At 57.8% G+C, this 16,198-nt stretch overlaps 2 protein-coding genes across 4 annotated transcripts in view; one reads left to right on the top strand and one right to left on the bottom strand.

Moving 5' to 3' along the window:
- LOC116157877 (uncharacterized) overlaps positions 1–16,198 on the bottom strand; it is a 696,771-nt gene that overhangs the window by 454,201 nt on the left and 226,372 nt on the right. The window lies entirely within an intron of this gene.
- On the top strand, positions 1,440–13,104 carry LOC135323211 (smoothelin-like protein 2). Of its 3 annotated transcripts, none has more exons than XM_064495098.1 (6): positions 1,440–1,903; positions 8,392–8,482; positions 8,812–9,054; positions 9,727–9,802; positions 10,749–10,931; positions 11,957–13,104. In XM_064495098.1, the coding sequence occupies exons 1-6, from the start codon at positions 1,514–1,516 to the stop codon at positions 12,168–12,170; spliced, it is 1,197 nt and encodes a 398-aa protein (XP_064351168.1). In that variant the 5' UTR covers positions 1,440–1,513; the 3' UTR covers positions 12,171–13,104. The 3 variants fall into 3 exon arrangements, 2 of the variants coding, with proteins under 2 accessions (XP_064351168.1, XP_064351167.1); XM_064495097.1 differs by lacking the exons at positions 1,440–1,903; positions 11,957–13,104 and adding exons at positions 1,926–2,401; positions 7,754–7,946; positions 8,606–8,707 and having other exon boundaries at positions 9,727–10,790; XR_010384469.1 differs by lacking the exons at positions 1,440–1,903; positions 8,392–8,482; positions 8,812–9,054; ... (1 more) ...; positions 10,749–10,931; positions 11,957–13,104 and adding exons at positions 1,926–3,224; positions 5,771–5,934.

Raw genomic sequence — 16,198 nt, 5'->3', positions numbered from 1 at the left:
ACACACCCCATGCACGCCTTTTGGCATTTGACTTTCTCATAAAATAATTGCTGGAAGGCTCCTTGGATTAGGTAACCCAGTGTTCCTTAATGTCCCTCTGAAGGAGGGAGAGAGGGGGGATTGGCGTTCAGCATCTGTTACGCTGATCCAGCTCTTTGGGGCAGAGCAGGCCAGTCCAGGAGGTCTGTGGCTGCAAACATCTTTGGAAGCCCAGTGTGACAGAAACAAGTCTTTCAGGCCTCTCGTTCCCCTGCCACCTGGCTGTGCCTGCCCAGCCACTAGCCCTCTTTCAAGTGGGCCAGGCCTGGGAAGGAGAAGGCTAATCAGGAGAGGCTTTTTGCACAAAGAAGGAGGAGATGCTCCCATTTTTTATTTTAAAGCAATTTTACTATGTACATGAGATCAGACAGCACCTTTGCCCATCGTTCTGTCATTCCGAAGCAAAAGCTATTTTCATTCCTCCCTTTCTCGTGATGTTTGGAGGTTGGGGGTTATGGAAGGGAGGAATATCTGGGTTCCAGCATGAAAGGGGTGTTGAGAGGGAATCGAGGTGGGAGCCCTGGCCTGTAACCACAGGCCAGGGACTGAGACTTGATGGAGGGAGAGAGGTGATTAGTCCCATGGTCTCTGACCCAAGAATTTGGAGATTCGGTCCTAAGCACACCTTCTCTTCTCTGTTTGACCTCAGTCACTTGTGGATGCCCCAACAGGGGCCACTCAGTGAGCTCAGAGCCCCGTGACCACTGGCAGGAAGGACACAGGAATCTTGTTACACAGAGTGGGGCTGGGAGGGGAGAGTGCATAATTGCAGAGACAAGGAGGGACCTCACCACCTGTCTCCCTCTCCCTTAGGTGCAAGAAATTCCAGGCCAAGATGCCACACGTAAGTATGTGCTTGTGAGGGCCGTGTCCACGGCTTAGAGCGGGCAGTCATGTGCACAGGGTGACAGTTCTGGGGGTTACTGCTGCCGCTCTCAGGTCCCCCAGAGCAGTGGGGGATCCCTACCCCCAGTAGTACCTGGGCCCTGAGAGTGAGAGCCCCGTGGGAACGCATAACCCACGTCCGCTGTCTCCTAAATCAAGTCCACTTGGGGGTCGAGGCCTTCCTCTGACGGCCCGCAGTCCCTCCCACATGTCGCACACTGCTTCTCCAGGGTCAAGGGGGTCTCCGCCTTGGCACTCCCCCTGAGCTCCGCACCGAGGGAGACGAGAGGCTGGGCGAGCTCTTCTCCAGCGCCACTGGCGGCACTCCCCCTCGCCGCATCGCGTGGGTCACAGGGGCTGGGGTTGGGGGTGGGGGTGACCCCGAGCCGCCAGGCCCCGCCCCCAGGCCCCGCCCCAAGCGGCGCCCATTCCCGGGGCTCGCCGGGCTCGCCCCGGCCTCTGCCCGCCCCTCCCACCGCCCCTCAGGTGAACCCAACCATGGGATGCCAGTCGCGGTTCAGAGCTGCAGAGCTCGGCTGCTCACTGGGCCAGACCCGCTCTCCTAGAGACCCGCCCGCCCGGCTCGGCCATGGAGCCGGCCCCCGACCCCGAGGAGGCGCGCACGGTGCACGAGGCGCTGGGCCGCTACGAGGCGGCGCTGGACGGCGCGGTTCGCGCGCTGCACGAGGACATGCAGGGGCTGCAGCGCGGCATGGAGCAGCGCGTGGCCGAGGCGTTGCGCCTGGCCGGGCCGCTGGCGCGCACGGTGGACGAGCTGCAGCGCGACAACCAGCGGCTGCAGACGCAACTCGAGCGCTTGACGCGCCAGGTGGAGGCGCTGGGCTTGGCGACCGGGCTGACCCCCGCGCCCGGCACGCCGAGCCCTCCGCCCGCCCCCGGCGTCCCAGACCGTGCGCCCCGCCTGGGCACCGCGCGCTTCGCCAGCCACGCCACCTTCTCGCTGTCCGGCCGCGGCCAGGTGAGCCTCGGGGAGCGCGGGCGTCTGTGCTCAGGCGCCGGGGAAGGGGGACTCCGCGACCCCCGCCGCCGCTAGGTCCGGAGTGCGTGCCGGTGCCGGGGCTGTCCCGCCACCCGCCGCTGCGACTCGGTTGTGGGGGTCCGGCCATCATTCGGAGAAACCGGCTTAGCCTGCCCTCTGCACCTGTCTCGGGCCCCTCCCTTCTTTGCAGGCGTGCCCTGTTCTGTTCCCCTCTCTCCACTGTGCCTTGGCACTAAGGGCTTGGGCGCTGAAGTGCTGCCCCTCTCTGTTCGACACTGCCCGGGCCTGTGTCTTGGAATGGTCGGCAACCCTTCACCCCCCCCCTCCATTCACGCGCTCCCCGCGTTGCCGCTTCACTGAACTCTGACGGCTTGAGTTATTGATTAACCTGGATTGAGAACTCAAGCCCTTCTGTGTGTTGAGCGGAGGAGAATGCAGTCTGTTGGGGTGCAGCCGGGCATTTGGAAACTTGCAGGGGTAAATCCTTACCGTGAAAGAAGAGACAGGGGAACCAGGGGGAAAGAGCCGTGGGCAGTCTAGATTTCTGGGGTCAGTGACCGGCCAGAGGCCCACACCGCGTGGGGGTGGGGCAGAGGCCGGTGTGGACCAGTCACTCCCCTGAGCGTGGGGCCTCCTGGAGTGGCAGGTTAGAATGTTCCCATGGTGTGTGCAGTGGCCCTTAGGTGGGATTTTCCACCCTGCCCAGGCATGTGCCCTGGGCTTGGGTTTCCAGGGTCTGGGTAGCCTGCACCTGCTGTCCCTCCTTGGTTCAATCCATCACACACGCAGAGTCCTTGTGTAGGCTGGGCTGCACCTCAAGGGACCAGGAGGAGGGGGATCAGATTAGCCCTTGCCCCTGGATGTCCCAGCCTGGGTGGGAGATGGCCCAGACCAAGCCGTAGCAGCAGTGCAGGCAGCCGGACAGCAGTCCCGTCCTAGTGGGCGTCTCAGGCCGGCTTTGTGCTGGAGGTTTAGGGTCTGCTGCTGCTAGTGCAGGGGCGGGTGTAGGGGGCTGTGCCTAGAGCCTCTAAGGGCCTGAAAGGACTCACTGACCAGAGGGACCCTGGTGGGTATGAGAGTGGAAGAGCGAGTTGTAAAGGCCCCCGGATGCTGGGCCAGGGAGTTGGGCTTTGCTTTGGGGTGGAGGTCTCATCTGCATGTGGAGGCAGCTGTCCAAGTTTTAGAAAACTACTCTTGGAGTCACACATGAATACGTATACGTACACGAATCCACGCGTTCGTGTGAGAGATGTGTCTTCAGTCGTCTAACAGTTTTTCAGTGGGAATTGGCCAATGTGGGGTAAGCTAGTTCTCTGGGTTATGGGGATAGTGGGGCACTGGGCAGGGGACAGACAGGGTCCTCCTTGTATCTGACAAGCGCCATCAAGAATGGATGGCAGGTTGGAGGGTGGCTGGAGATAGGGGGACTTAGTTGTGATGGTCCAAGAAGAGAGGACGGCCATAGCAGGAGCAGCGCTGGGGAGCGGGAGAGCTGGGGTGCCTTGGACGGAGATCTCCAAGGGGGAATCATCAGGGTGAGATGGTCTTTGGATATGAGCAGGGGGGCAGAGAGCGAAGCCCTGCCGGGGGACTACTGGGGCACAGATGTGGTGGAGATGCCAGTTTCCGTCTGGGTTGTGCTGAGGGTGTGGGACTGTGGGACATCCAGGTGAAGCTGTCCTGGAGCAGATGGAGTCACAGATCTGGTGGGCTGAGAGTAGCCGAGGCCAGAGGTTAGGGAGATATCAGGCCAGAGCTGGTGGTTGAAGCAAGATCAGGTGAGGCCTTCCAGGCAGCTGTGCAGGAGACGGTGAGTCAGGAGCCCTGGGCAGAGGCTGAGGAGCTGCCAGGGAGCTCAGAGGCTCTGGAAAGCCCACTCTTAGACATCGAGAGAGGGGACCCCTTCAGGAAGAAGAGATTGGGGGTCAGCGGGAATGCTGCAGCCCGCTGCAGGTTGAGGAGGGAGACACGGCTGGGGAGTAGGTTCTGGATTTCAGAAGGCCTGGGAGGAGGAGGGACAGCAGGCGTAGTTGAGCTCTGCGGGTGGAGGACGCTCAAGGTGTCCAGTGGGGTCGGACGGACACTCTGCAGCCCCTGAGCACCAGCTCCCTGGGCCTGAGGCCGCTTCCCCCGCCCGACCAGAGGCACTGCTCCCCACTTCTCTTGCAGCCCACCTCTCAGGGGTGCGGGCACGGGCTCGCAGCCAGTTTCTGGCAGTGAGGGGTGCTGCACAGAGTTATCCACATGTTCTTGCTCGTGGGCTGTGCCTGGCAGCTTGTGATCGGACACTGGATTGTGAACAAGGAATCGGGGCTCCGGGGCAAGACTGGACAGTCACAGCTGGGTGCCGGGGCTGTCTGACCTCTCATACGCCTGTGTCTGTGCCCCCAGGGGGTCTGGGTGTGAGGGTCTCATCCACACACGAGAGCCAGTGCTGGCGGTGGTCAGGCATTGCGGGGGCTGGTGTTACACTGCCCCTCTGTAACCAGCAATGAGACTTAGAGACCCTTTGCTGAGACCCATTTGTTTCCTTCTGATTCAGTCGGGACTGCGGGGCTTGGAGGTGGGGCATAGTCAACCTATGTGTATGCCTTGGGGTCAATGCAGAATGAGTTGATCTAGTAATCTGCTTCTGTGTGGGCAGACCTTGAGCTTGCTAGGCAGTGAGTAGTAAGGGAGGCTCCTGGAGGAGCGAGAGGGCAAGGCAGTAGGGTGGGAGAAATCAGGGAGGACTCCCTGTAGGAGGCCTGAGACCCTGGAGCAAACAAGAACTGCTTTTGTTGCATTTTCTCTGAGGCCTTGGGGACATCTCTCAGTTGGACCTCAGTTTCCTCGTCTCTAAGGGGGATTGGCCCTGCCCTGCTTTGCCCCTTGTGCTGCGTGGGCTGGGTGGCTATAACGGTGACATCAGCCAAGTTGGCTTGTAAGCATGTCCACAGAGCCACAGCGGTGGTCTGACTAGTGGAGGGAGCTGGCTGGGGACCTTCAGTGGATGGTAGCAGCCTGAGGCCAGGCCTGGAAATGTCCCTCGGCTGAGCAGGAGCCACCAGGTCCCCATGTCAGAGGCAGTGGAGCCTCTCAGGAGTGACTGGCAGAAGCAGCGTCGAGGTCTGACCGTGAAAGAAACCAGACTTGCCTTATCTGCCTTCCTTTCCCAGACACACTGTGTGATAAGAGTGCTAAATGCTTTGGGGAGAAGTTTGAAATGAGTCCTTAAAACCATGGTGTGAGCTGGGAGGAGGCAGAGGGTGGAGGAGGCAGAGGGTGGGGCAGCCGAGGTTGGGGCTCAGGCTGGGGCTCAGGCTGGGGACTCTGGCCGCACACACATCGGGGGCTGTGCTGGGCACACAGACGCTCCCCTGTCCATGCACGAGCCCGCGTGGGGTCTGGCAGCACCAGGGATGCCCAAACTAAGATTCCTGCCCTCACAGCAGTGTATGCAAACTTCCCCAGGGAGAGGGTCGCCGAATTCGGACTTACCCATCCCCAGTCTCTCTTCCTGACATTCCCAGGCCTGGGCTCCCTCCTGGAAGCCTCCCCATTCTTAAAACAAAGCCCAGAGCTTGAAGGTGCTCAAGCCAGCTTCCCAGGACCCATCCCGTCCTCTGGGCTCTCCAGTGATTTTATCTTGGCCCCAGCACACAGAGGTCCCCTCCCCTGGTTTCCTTTCCTGTGGCTGAAGGGAAGGAAGGAGCTGGGGGCCCTGTGGGTGGGCTTGGGGACCACGGCCCAGCCCAGCTCTGTGGTTTGAGGCTCAGGTCGCGCTGGGGTGGTTACCCCACTCTCCCCACCCCACTCCCTCGGCCTCACAACTTTGTCTTGAGTTGTCCTTTCTGCTCTTGGAAGGCATGAGTGCTTTGTGGACAGAGAAACCCCAACCTGACTCTGCTGCTGCCTTTAGTCATGGCGTAAGTTTAGTGGTGACCCCCAGGCTTGTGTGGTGGGATGGAGGGTGGTCTCTGAACAGCCCTTTGGTCTGAGGCGTGGTTCGAGCCCGTTCCTTAGGTGAGCAGGAGTTCCAGTCCCGGAGTGGGGGAGGTGGGAGGAGGGGCAGGGGGAACCTGGGACTCCAGCCTCCCAGCATGACTCAGCCCCCATCCCCTTTCCCTCCTGCTTTGCTGGAGACCCCTTGGCAGGAATCCACCTGGTCCAGAACCTACTTCCTGTCTGATTGTGGCTTCTGGTCCCCTGGGGCATCCTGGGAGGTGAGGGGCCTGCAACGTGCATGGGCAGGCGTCCCCCAGAGAGACCCACATTCCTGGGAAAATGGTTTCACCATCAGCCCATCTCTCCAGGCCCCTGTGTAGACCTGTGGAACCTGTCGGACCAGAGTATGGGGGGGTGGAGGGGGACACGGCCCCCAGAGCTGAGAGCCTGGTGACAGGTGGGGTCCGGGATTCAGGATAGGCTGGCTGTTTCTCCTCCTTCTGCTGAGCTGGCTTCAGGTTAGGCTCGTTGTGGCTCTAGGGGTGCCCTCCACACTCTGAGGCACAAGGAGATGGCCGCCCTCAACTTCTCCACTGTTCCTGCCAGTGAGCCTAGCCCTTCCTGCTCCGTCCTTCTGAATTGGAAGTTGAATGGTCACCTCCTCTCCAAGCCCAGTCTCTCCCCGGGCTCAAGTCCCGTCCTCTCCTTTCTCCCCAGGGTCCCAACCTCTCCGAGTGTCCCTCCCCCTGCTGGAGCCTTTCTCTCAGCCTGTAAACGTTGTCCTACCTCTTCCATCAGGGAGAGTCCCTCAGACCTCTTCCCCGCGCCTCATGGCTGCAGTTCCCACCAACCCCACCCCCCCAGGTCACGTCAGCCAGGCCCAAAGCCCCTGCCTAGAAGAGGTGTGATGTCTCCCCCTCCTCCACATTCACTTACTCCCTGCAAACCTTGGAATCCCTTTTGCCCTCCACTCCTTCACTGCCCCATCTCTCCTCCCTGGGTCCCTACCCAGGAGTAGGGAGGTACCTGGCCATCTGGTCACCCCCTTCCATGCCACTGTCTCACTGGCTTCTGAAGGATGTTCCTAAAACCCAGAACTGATGACCTTCAGTTCCTTCTTGTCCAAGGAGTCATGTCCGAGTTCTCCCGGCTGGCACCTTGGACTGTGTACTGCTTCTCTAGCCACTGGATCTGAATGCTTTGTGCCTTGATGTCTCTGGCAGACACTAGTCTCTCTGCGGGGCATGGCTTCCACTCCTGGTCTGCCTGGCTCACTCCAGGCTGGCTCAGCCCCGCTGCTTCTGGGAGGCTCTCTCTGACCCCCTGGGCTGGGTGAAGTCTGTCTCAGGCGTGCGCCCTCATGCTAGCCTTTCGCCGCCTGCTCAAGGTGCTGGCTCCCCCGCCAGACTGATTCCCCCATGGATGGGTAGGGTGGCATGGATGAGCCGTCGGGGGCCAGGGATGGGCTTTTGTCATTTGGGAACCTAGCAGACAAGGGGACCCATCTGGAGATGTGCGGCCATCTAAGGAGAGGTATGGCCAACCTCTCAAGCCACCCGTTGTGGGCTCTTGGTAGAGCCCCTTATAGGCATCTGCCCCTGTGCCCCTCTTGTCAGGCCGACCCACCAGCCTCACAGATGCTCTGAGCCCTCCACCCTCCTTCACTGTGAGAAAGGCAGGGCCAAGGTTGAGGATAATGTCCCTCCTGGCCTCATCTCAGCTGCTGCTCACTGTGTAACCTTGGACAGCACACATCCCCTTTCTGAGCCCTCGGGTCCCATCTGTAAAATGGGTGTGGTAGCACCTACCTGGGAGGACAGAGCATGTTGGTTTAAGTGGCATGGCCAGAAAAGGGGTTGAAGTGGTAGATGCTTTTTTAGCCTACTCCCTTATCTCAAACAGGGAAACTGAGACCCAGGAGGGGCCGGCAGCACAGCCTGGATGGCGGGTTCCCCTGCTGGCCCTTGGTCTGGGCTCTCTCTCTGCATGACACTCCCCACCGCTGCAGCCCAGAGGGGATGGAGGGGCCTCAAGGAGCCAGTCAGGCCCCAGTACTCTGGACATCCAGGCAAATCTTGTGACCCTGCATCCAATGGTAAGGCTTCACCATTGGGCTCCAAGGCCCATTGTTGGCCCAGAAAGACCGTGTGTCGCTGGGTTAGGCTGCTCCCACACAGGCAGCCCCTGGCACGAGCAGGGGCCAGGCTCTCCCAGCCCCCGTCACCCGGTCCAGCCTTGGGGACGGGTAGGGCCACCTTGAACAGTCCTTTGGAACTCTGTCTTGACTTTTGTCCCTAGCATCTTGGGGGTCTGGAATGTGTCCAGTGGAGCCATTTGCCTCCAGGATCTCGGGGGCTCAACTGCTGGGGCTGAGTCCCCCTAGCCTCCTGGGTGACCCTGGCCCATCACCATACCTCCTGGGGTCTGTCTCTCTCAGAAGCATTTGCCCTGCTCGAACCAGGGGGAGCTTTGGGAAGTGATTTCGGGGTGGGCAGCTGGCCCCGGCTGACTGGGCCTCCGCGGTGTTTGTCTCCCTGTAGAGTGTGGATCACCATGACGAAGCCAGCGAGGCGGAGATGAGGAGAACCTCAAACTCGTACATCGTGGAGAACGGGCACCAGCCTGGGGCAGGTGGGGGCTGATGGCCCAGGAGGGCTGGCTGGAGGAATACCCGCAGGGACTGGGGAATTGTCCAAGCACTGAGCAGGGTAGAGAGTGGACTGACAGGCAACTATTTCTTGAACTCTCTATTAGGGAATGTTGGAGCAGGCATCACCTCTGGTTGGAGCAGTGAGACTTCCCCAGTAGGGGGAGATCAGGGAGGCAGGAGTGATCAGGGAGGCCTTCCTGGAGGAGGTGAGAGGAGAGTTCACAGAGGCTGGAGTCCTCCTGGGTGGTTCTGAGGCCCCTGTCAATGCCATGGCTGAAACCCCCCGACCCCTGCTGGTCACCTGTTTCAGGTCCGGGTGATGGGCCCCCCGAAGCCGCCCAAACCATCCCAACACCAGAGCCCCTCAAGCCTCGACCTGTGAGCCTCTCTTTGCGGCAGCCTCACCAGCCAGTCACGGCCATCACACGAGTCTCCGAGAAGTTCTCTGGGGAGACCTCAGCCACAACTCTCTCGCCCATGTCTGCTGCCATCCTGGGGGGCCTCAGCTCAAGCCTCAGCGAGGCCAGCACATCCTGGACTCCCAGTCCCAGTGGTAGGAGCAGGAGACCATGACCTCAAAATGGGAGGGAGGTCAGGGGCTGGGGGTGGTTTGCAGGAGACTCAGAAATCCTGGGGCCGGGCCCTACCCACTGTGCTTGTCACTGCCACCCCCGTCCCCAGCTCGCCTGCTCCATCAGATGGGGCCCATCTTTCCCGGCTCCTCTCCCAGAGCTGCTGTGAAGTAGCCTCATCCTGCGGGGTACGACCATGGCTTTTACTGCAGATCAAGGCTGTGGTTAGAAGGTGGCCACCTGCCCTGCACACTTTGTGTGTAACAAACCTGGCATGGTCCCCCTGGGGCTGTCTTGGACCTGTGATCAGGCCCCAGGGTGTGTCCTGGGGTCGGGCTTTGTGGATTTCCAGAATGAGGGCTTGGTAACATGGTATCTACTGGATATGCAGCACAGGAGGCCCTGGGCTCTGTGCTCTCAAATGCAGTGAGGAGTACTGTAAAGGACCTCTTTTATGTCATTGCTCTATGTTCCAGCATCCTTTCTCCTCAACTGTTGGCCCAGGCAGGGTCAGCTTAGCCCAGAGGTCCTGCCAGTGCCCAGAGTGATGCTGGGTGACTAGCTCAGGGTGGGGTCAAAGGATGGGAGGCAGGCAGTGGTGGCCCTCCCCAAGACCAGGGTTTGTTATTTCTCTCCCTCCCTTTGTCCCGCAGAGAAGAACTCTTCCCTCCCACGGACTTTGTCCAGCTCTGGCTATGGGGGGGTGACGGCCAGCAGGAACGATAACAGGCGAGTCAGGGCCCCTGTTCCCGGTGGCAGGGTCGTCACTCCCCAGGAAGTGTCTGGCCTTGGCCTTGGACCCAGGCTACCCAGGCCCCTGCACGGAGCTCCCAGTGCCAACCCCAGGAGGAGGCACCTTCCTTGGCTTGGTGCCTCTGGAGAACTAAGGCAGCAGTGTCGCAGGGTGGGGTTTGAGAGGAGAAATGAGGCAGCGAAGCTTGGTAGAGAGTTTTGTTTGGAGCAATACGGCGGAGGGCTGGTTTCTTTAAGGATCCTTCAAAGCAAGTCTGTCCAAAGATTGGAGAGAGTTTCTCAGTCCCCACAGGATGGATCTTCAGCCATCCTGGCTAGGCTCCCTCTGAGCTGGGGGCTTCCTGCTTGTGGACTGAGGAGTTACCTGGAGAGGCCCTTACCCTGGGGGAGGTCTGTGGGGGCTTCCCTGTGTTACAGGCTGCCTCCTGGCCTCCGGTTGTCCCCATGCGCTGCCCCCAGGCCCTGTGGACTGTGATCGGAGCTGGGTGTTGGGTGGGGGCTGGCTTGGCTTTTTTCTCCCCCTCTTAATAATAAAAGGAGAATTGTGACTTTCTGACAAACTGTTTTAGGGGGGAAACAGAGGGGATCTTATTTAGTGGTGGCGAGGAGGGGGCCTGATCCTGGTGGGGCTGGTTCTGGGTGCTTGTCCTGCCAGGAGGACGCCCCCGCCCACCCCAGGCATTGACACCTGCCGAGGGGCGATTATGTGCAGAGAGGGGGCCCACTGCTGGCTAGGCCGGCCTCAGACAGCAGCTCAGTTCCAAAAACCTGCGGAACCGGTTGGGGGCTGGAACAGGGGTGCTTCCTCTCTGCCTGTAGCCCCGCCGCTGCCTCATTTCACATTCAGTGGGGTGGAGGCCCGGGGCCTGTGCGAGCTAGTGATGGCCAGATCTGTGCTCCTGACTCGGTGGTCTCTCCTCAGCCCACCTCGGGTGACGCCACCCCAGTCGCCCCCCTCCACACAGCCGCCAGCCACGACTCAGGCCCATCGGCAGGGGGAGCGTCGCCGGGAGCTGGTGCGGTCGCAGACGCTGCCCCGCACCTCGGGGGCACAGGCCCGGAAGGCATTGTTTGAGAAATGGGAGCAGGACACAGGAGCCGGCAAGTATGGATGCTCTTAGCACCCTCGCAGACCAGTCTGGGCCCCCAAAGAAAGCCTGAGCCCACACTGGGGTCAGGCAGGCAGGCAGAGCAAAGCTGGCCCTGTCCTGTTCCCCCGAGGGCAGTTCCCCAAGATGTGACCTCTCAGGCAAGACATAGGTCAGGGCTGGCTACAGGGCCGGCTGAGGGGCAGGTGGCTCCAGTTTTGGGAAGGGAGGCTGTGATGAGACCCCAGCCCCTCTCCCACATTCCAAGAGGGAACTCCAGGCACCCTCACACCCACATCCCTCATCCAACTGGACAGGTTAGTTTCCAGGCATGACTGGGGAGACCAGAGGGCAGTCACTGGGATTCCCAGCAGAAGCTGGAGGTGACACAGTGAGACCCCAGTACCACTGGCTCCCTGTCACACTACACCGCCCGCCCCATTAGAAACAGGGCCACCTTTGCATGTTTATCCAGCCCTCCTGTCAGTGAGTGGTATTGATTCCTGTTACATTTAGGGTTGGCCCAGGCCTATGAGACAATGACCCCCCAGTCCTGGCTCCCAAGGCTCTGACTCTGGTGAGGGGGACAGACACAGGAACTGTCCCACTGACCCAGACAACCTGATCTTGGCCGATAAAGAGTGTCTTTGGGGCCTAGAATAGGAAACCATGAGGGAGGGCGGCCTCGGAAGGAGCTCAGAGGAAGGGTGGGATGGAGGAGGCGAGGAGGGTTTTCCAAGCAGAGGGCAGGGGCAGGGGCCATGTGGGCTCAGGTCCTCTGCCGCAGGATCGCCAGTGTGGGAAGTACACAGGGGGCCTGGAGGCTGGAAGGGGGCTGGTCCTGCCGGACCCCATCAGTGGACGCAGTGCAGCTGGGACACGGGGCGCACGCCTGGACGTGGGCGTGGGGCTGGGAGGTTGCCTGCCGACAGAGCATCTCCCTGGGTGAGCAGAGCTGGTGGGGCACATTCCCGGAGCAGATGGCAGCTGAGAGGCAGCCCCCTGGCCCCCAGCCCCCAGCAGGCCTGCCCTCTCTCCGCAGGGGGAAGGGCGAGACCCGGGCAAAGCTGAAGCGCTCACAGAGCTTCGGAGTGGCCAGCGCCAGCAGCATCAAGCAGATTCTGCTCGAGTGGTGTCGCAGCAAGACCATCGGCTACCAGGCGAGGCAGGCTGGCCCGGCTGCTGGGCCCCGTCCAGAGGCTGCAGTGGACATCACCCGCCTACCCTGCTCTTGTTCCCTGAGCCATCTGGGGTGATTACTCTTTTTCTCATTTGCTCTTGCTTTTTGACCCTCGCTCAGCCACGGAGCTGAAAGCCCAAAGCTGCTCGGAGCAGGGTCTTTTTAGAGGACCCTGACTCCTCCTAACCTCGCTCCTGAAAAGGAGTTAACTAACTAGCCGGGGAGCAAGCAGAGCCGCGTTTTCCACTGACTGACACTGTCAGTTCAGAAATGCTCCCTATCCTGGCTGACCTTCGTGTCAGAGCCTCGTGACACAGACCTTGGCCAGGCCTGATCTCAGATGAATGAACCTGCCAGCAAGCCCTCATGTGAAGCAGGGAAATCCTGCTCGGAGCCGGACTCCCTCCCAGGGAAGGAGATCAGCCCAGAATTCATCTGTGCTGTGGACTCAGCAATCCCGCACCTGCTTTTCTGGCGTCTCTTCTATTTATTCCCCATCCAGGCAGCGTGGTGCCCAGCCCGGGGCGAACGCCCAGTCCTCACGTGGGGCCGAACAAGTGGCCGGTGCATTCATATTCACCAAGACTTTGTAACGTCATGGGGAGATGTTCCTAATGCCATGCGAAGTGAAAAAAGCAGGACACAAAACTGTATTTAGTGTGACGTCACTCGTGTAAAACACATATAAAATGTTTTTTTTTTTTTTTTAAGCATAGAACAGATACAGCAAAAATGTTAAGTTATCTCTGAGTGGTGGGATTATGGGTGATTTTTATTTTCCTTCTTATGCTTTCTCCTATTTTTCAAATTTTCTACAATGACCATGTCATTTTGAAAGTCATGGGGAAATCTAGTGTGTTTTAAATAAGGAGTAATGGTAAGGCCCACGCCAGAGAGATGTATTGCTTCTGGTCTTTCGAGTTTTGTGCACATAGCTGTATATAGGGTTTTTTTTTTCTTCAATAGGTACGAATTAATAAAGTCTCAGAATACTTTTGACAAGCATCTCATTTCAGACTTTTGTCTCATCTTTGGTATGTGGTGTCCATATTTATGCTTAGCTTTTCAGGTCTTTGTTAAAGTTCATGTGTATCTGGTGCTTTTCCGTGTCCACAGCTTTTCCACAGTCACGGTCTCACCTGAATGTCCCTACAGTGCGTGGCTATGGTTCCTGTTTCCTGAACATTCAGAGAAGACCGACACTGGCGAGGGGAGTGGCGTCCCCATCTGAGGGGAGCTCCCAGGTCTCATGGGAGAAGACCTTGAAGAGACTTAATATGCTGAACCAGGAGGAGTTCTTGGGAACCATCCAGTGCCCGTGGGCCAGAGAGGAGGCAGCTTGCTCGAGGGGAGAGGGAAGCTTCAGCTGGAATTCAGACCACCTGGGAGACTGACTGACTGACTGACTGGTATAATACTTTGCTCATAGTGTGAACCAGTTCTGGTTAGTTTCCGCTCATCCCCAAACACAGAATCTACGTGTAGAGGACTCTTTTGTGGAAAACATGTTAACACAAGTAACATTTTTATGAGCCTGTTTTCCATAAAAGAGTGGTTTCGTTTTACAGTCTTGCCAATCCCTTGCCTGTCCGGCTTAATAGCAGACGGCTGGGTTCTCACCCCTGCTTCTGCAGCCTGTGGTAACGTCACACCTGGTGGGGCCTCCGGAAAACTCCAGAAAGAATGAGAGTCAGAAAGGCACATCCTGTCTTGCTGTTAGTGGATCCCCTGAATAAAGGTCTCAAGGACCCTTGAAGATTCCGCGGACCACGCAGAGAACTACGGCACAGACTCCCCTGCTCCCGGAGGAATCAAAACAGGATCAAGACTGCGAGCGTCCTGGGGGGAAATGCAGAACACACTAGGTTTCCGAACCCACGGATTTTTAACAGGTGTTCACTTTTTAAATTACTGCAGTCAGAGGCACAGCGGCAGGTGGAGACACAGCCCTGTGGCCTCGCTGTGTGACAGCTTGTCCACGCCCGCCCACCTCCCGCAGCCCGGGGCAAGATGCCTCCCACCCGCCTCACCCGGGGGAGGGTCCGCGAAGAGCACCCAGGTTTTTGCAGAAACACCCAGGAGAGCCTGGCATGTCCTGTCTGGTGTTTATGACCAGGAAACACATTCTGACTCCCCAGGGCCGCCTTGAGCTGTAGGCCACCAAATGACTGGGGCCAATTCCTCTGAATTTCCCAGCGCAGGAGGAAAGTAGGGCTGTGATCAAACCAAAGTGTAAACCGTTACCCCAGGCAAATTGACAATAAAAAGGCAGTTTTTTGGTTTTGAAAAGTCATTTCCAAAAGACACTTCTTTTCTATGATTCTTTAAAAAAAAAAAGCAAATGGCCATTTACACAAAGTGCAATTTTCTACCTCGACTTCATCCTACGTAGGCAGCTTCTTTACACCTAGAAGGCCTCGATGTAGCAAGTTTTCTTTTGAAAATTCGGGGGGGGGGGTGGGGAACGTCGCAAGCACCTTTTTCATTTTATGTACACAGGCCTTCTCTAAGCGGACAGTAAATCTAACCAGGGGGTGCTGGGCACTTCTCACTGGCCAAACGTGGTCTGTTATGCTACCATTTCTATCTTCTGAGATCAAGACCCAGCAGAAACGATGAGCAAGCACCGGCAGGCCCGCTGCTTCCACCTCCTGTCGACCGGGCTCCGCTCACCTGTTAAGGCCTTTGTCCCGTGTTGCTGTTGTCCGGTTCAGGTGAGGCACCTGTCACCGACTGGGGTTCTGCTCACCTGCCGGGCCCATTAAGGAGTCCAGATGAGGTGAGGTCTCATCCAGTCCGAACAGAGTGATCAACCCAGGTCCTGGAAATTGTAACAACCTCCATGGGGTTCGAGTGGCCACCACCGTCACCCTGCCGGGCCCCACGCCCAGAGGCGCCACGTCCTTGCTGAGCCCCTAGAGATGGGGCTTTGGTGGGACTGGCTCGGAGGTGGGGGCGGGGGAGAGGCCCTAGTTTCACTGTTTGAGATCCTGTCAGTGAGAACGCATTAGAAATTGTAAAGCGCTCTTGCTGGACAGGAGAGCTCTCTGTAAGGGCTGGAGCCTGTGAGCACTGCCACCTCTGCCCCAGACCGCTGGGTGCCCACCCCTGCTGCTTCCCAAGCCTCAGTCTTCCCATCTTGTACAATGAGGACAGTGGATAAGGTGAGTGGTTTTCCATCTGTGCTTCCCTAGGACCCGCTGTACATTACATCCCATGAGTTATTTCTTTTATAGCAGGAAATCTGTGCCTCTTAATCCCTTTCACCTGTTTTGTCCGTTCTTCCACTCTCCTCCCCTCTGGCAGTCACCCGTTTGTTCTCTATATCTATGACACTGTTTCTGTTTTGTTTTTTAGATTCCACGTGTAAGTATTTGTCTCCCTCTGTCTGACTTATTTCACTTAGCATAATACCCTCTAGGTCCATCTATGTTGTCACAAGCGGCAAGATTTCACTCTTTTTTTTATGGCTGAATAGGATTCCATTGTGTGTGTGTGTGTGTGTGTGCGTGCGAGCGCGTGCGCTGCATCTTCTCAAACCAATCATCTGTTGATGGGCACTTGGTTTGTGTCAGTGTCTGGGTTATTGTAAATAATGCTGCAGTGAATATAGGGGTGTATATATCTTTTTGAATTACTGTTTTTGTTTTCTTCCGGTAAACACCCAGAAGTGGAATTGCTGGATCATATGGTGGTTCCATTTTTAGGGTTTTTTTGAGGAACCTCTATAGTGGCTACACCATTTTACATTCCCACGAATGGTGCGTGGAAGTTCCCGTTCCTCTCCATCCTTGCCAACACTGGTTGTTTCTTGTCTTTATGATCATAGCCATTGTAACAGGCGTGAGGTGGTATCTCGTTGTGGTTTTGATTTGCATTGTCCTGATGATTAGAGATGTCGAGCATCTTTTCATGTGCCTGTTGGCCATCTGTGTGTCTTCTTTGGGCAAATGTTTATTCAGATCCTCTGTCCATTTTTAAACTGGGTTGTTTACTTTTTTGATACTAAGTTGGATGAGTTCTGTGTATATTTCAGGTACCAACCCCTATTGGCTATGTTGTTTGCAAATATCTTCTCGTCTGACCTGTGTATCTCTAGATCTC

This window comes from Camelus dromedarius, chromosome 16 (genome assembly GCF_036321535.1).
Source record: "Camelus dromedarius isolate mCamDro1 chromosome 16, mCamDro1.pat, whole genome shotgun sequence".
Taxonomy (NCBI): Eukaryota; Metazoa; Chordata; class Mammalia; order Artiodactyla; family Camelidae; genus Camelus; species Camelus dromedarius.
This window is presented reverse-complemented; position numbering and strand designations above follow the sequence as displayed.

Bases quoted from the DNA above. Each gene is read 5' to 3' on its own strand.
- LOC135323211 (XM_064495098.1), top strand. From the start codon at position 1,514: ATGGAGCCGGCCCCCGACCCCGAGGAGGCGCGCACGGTGCACGAGGCG. The intron at 1,904-8,391 runs GTGAGCCTCGGG...GTCTCCCTGTAG, and splicing joins CGCTGTCCGGCCGCGGCCAG to AGTGTGGATCACCATGACGA. The intron at 9,055-9,726 runs GTAGGAGCAGGA...TTTGTCCCGCAG, and splicing joins CTGGACTCCCAGTCCCAGTG to AGAAGAACTCTTCCCTCCCA.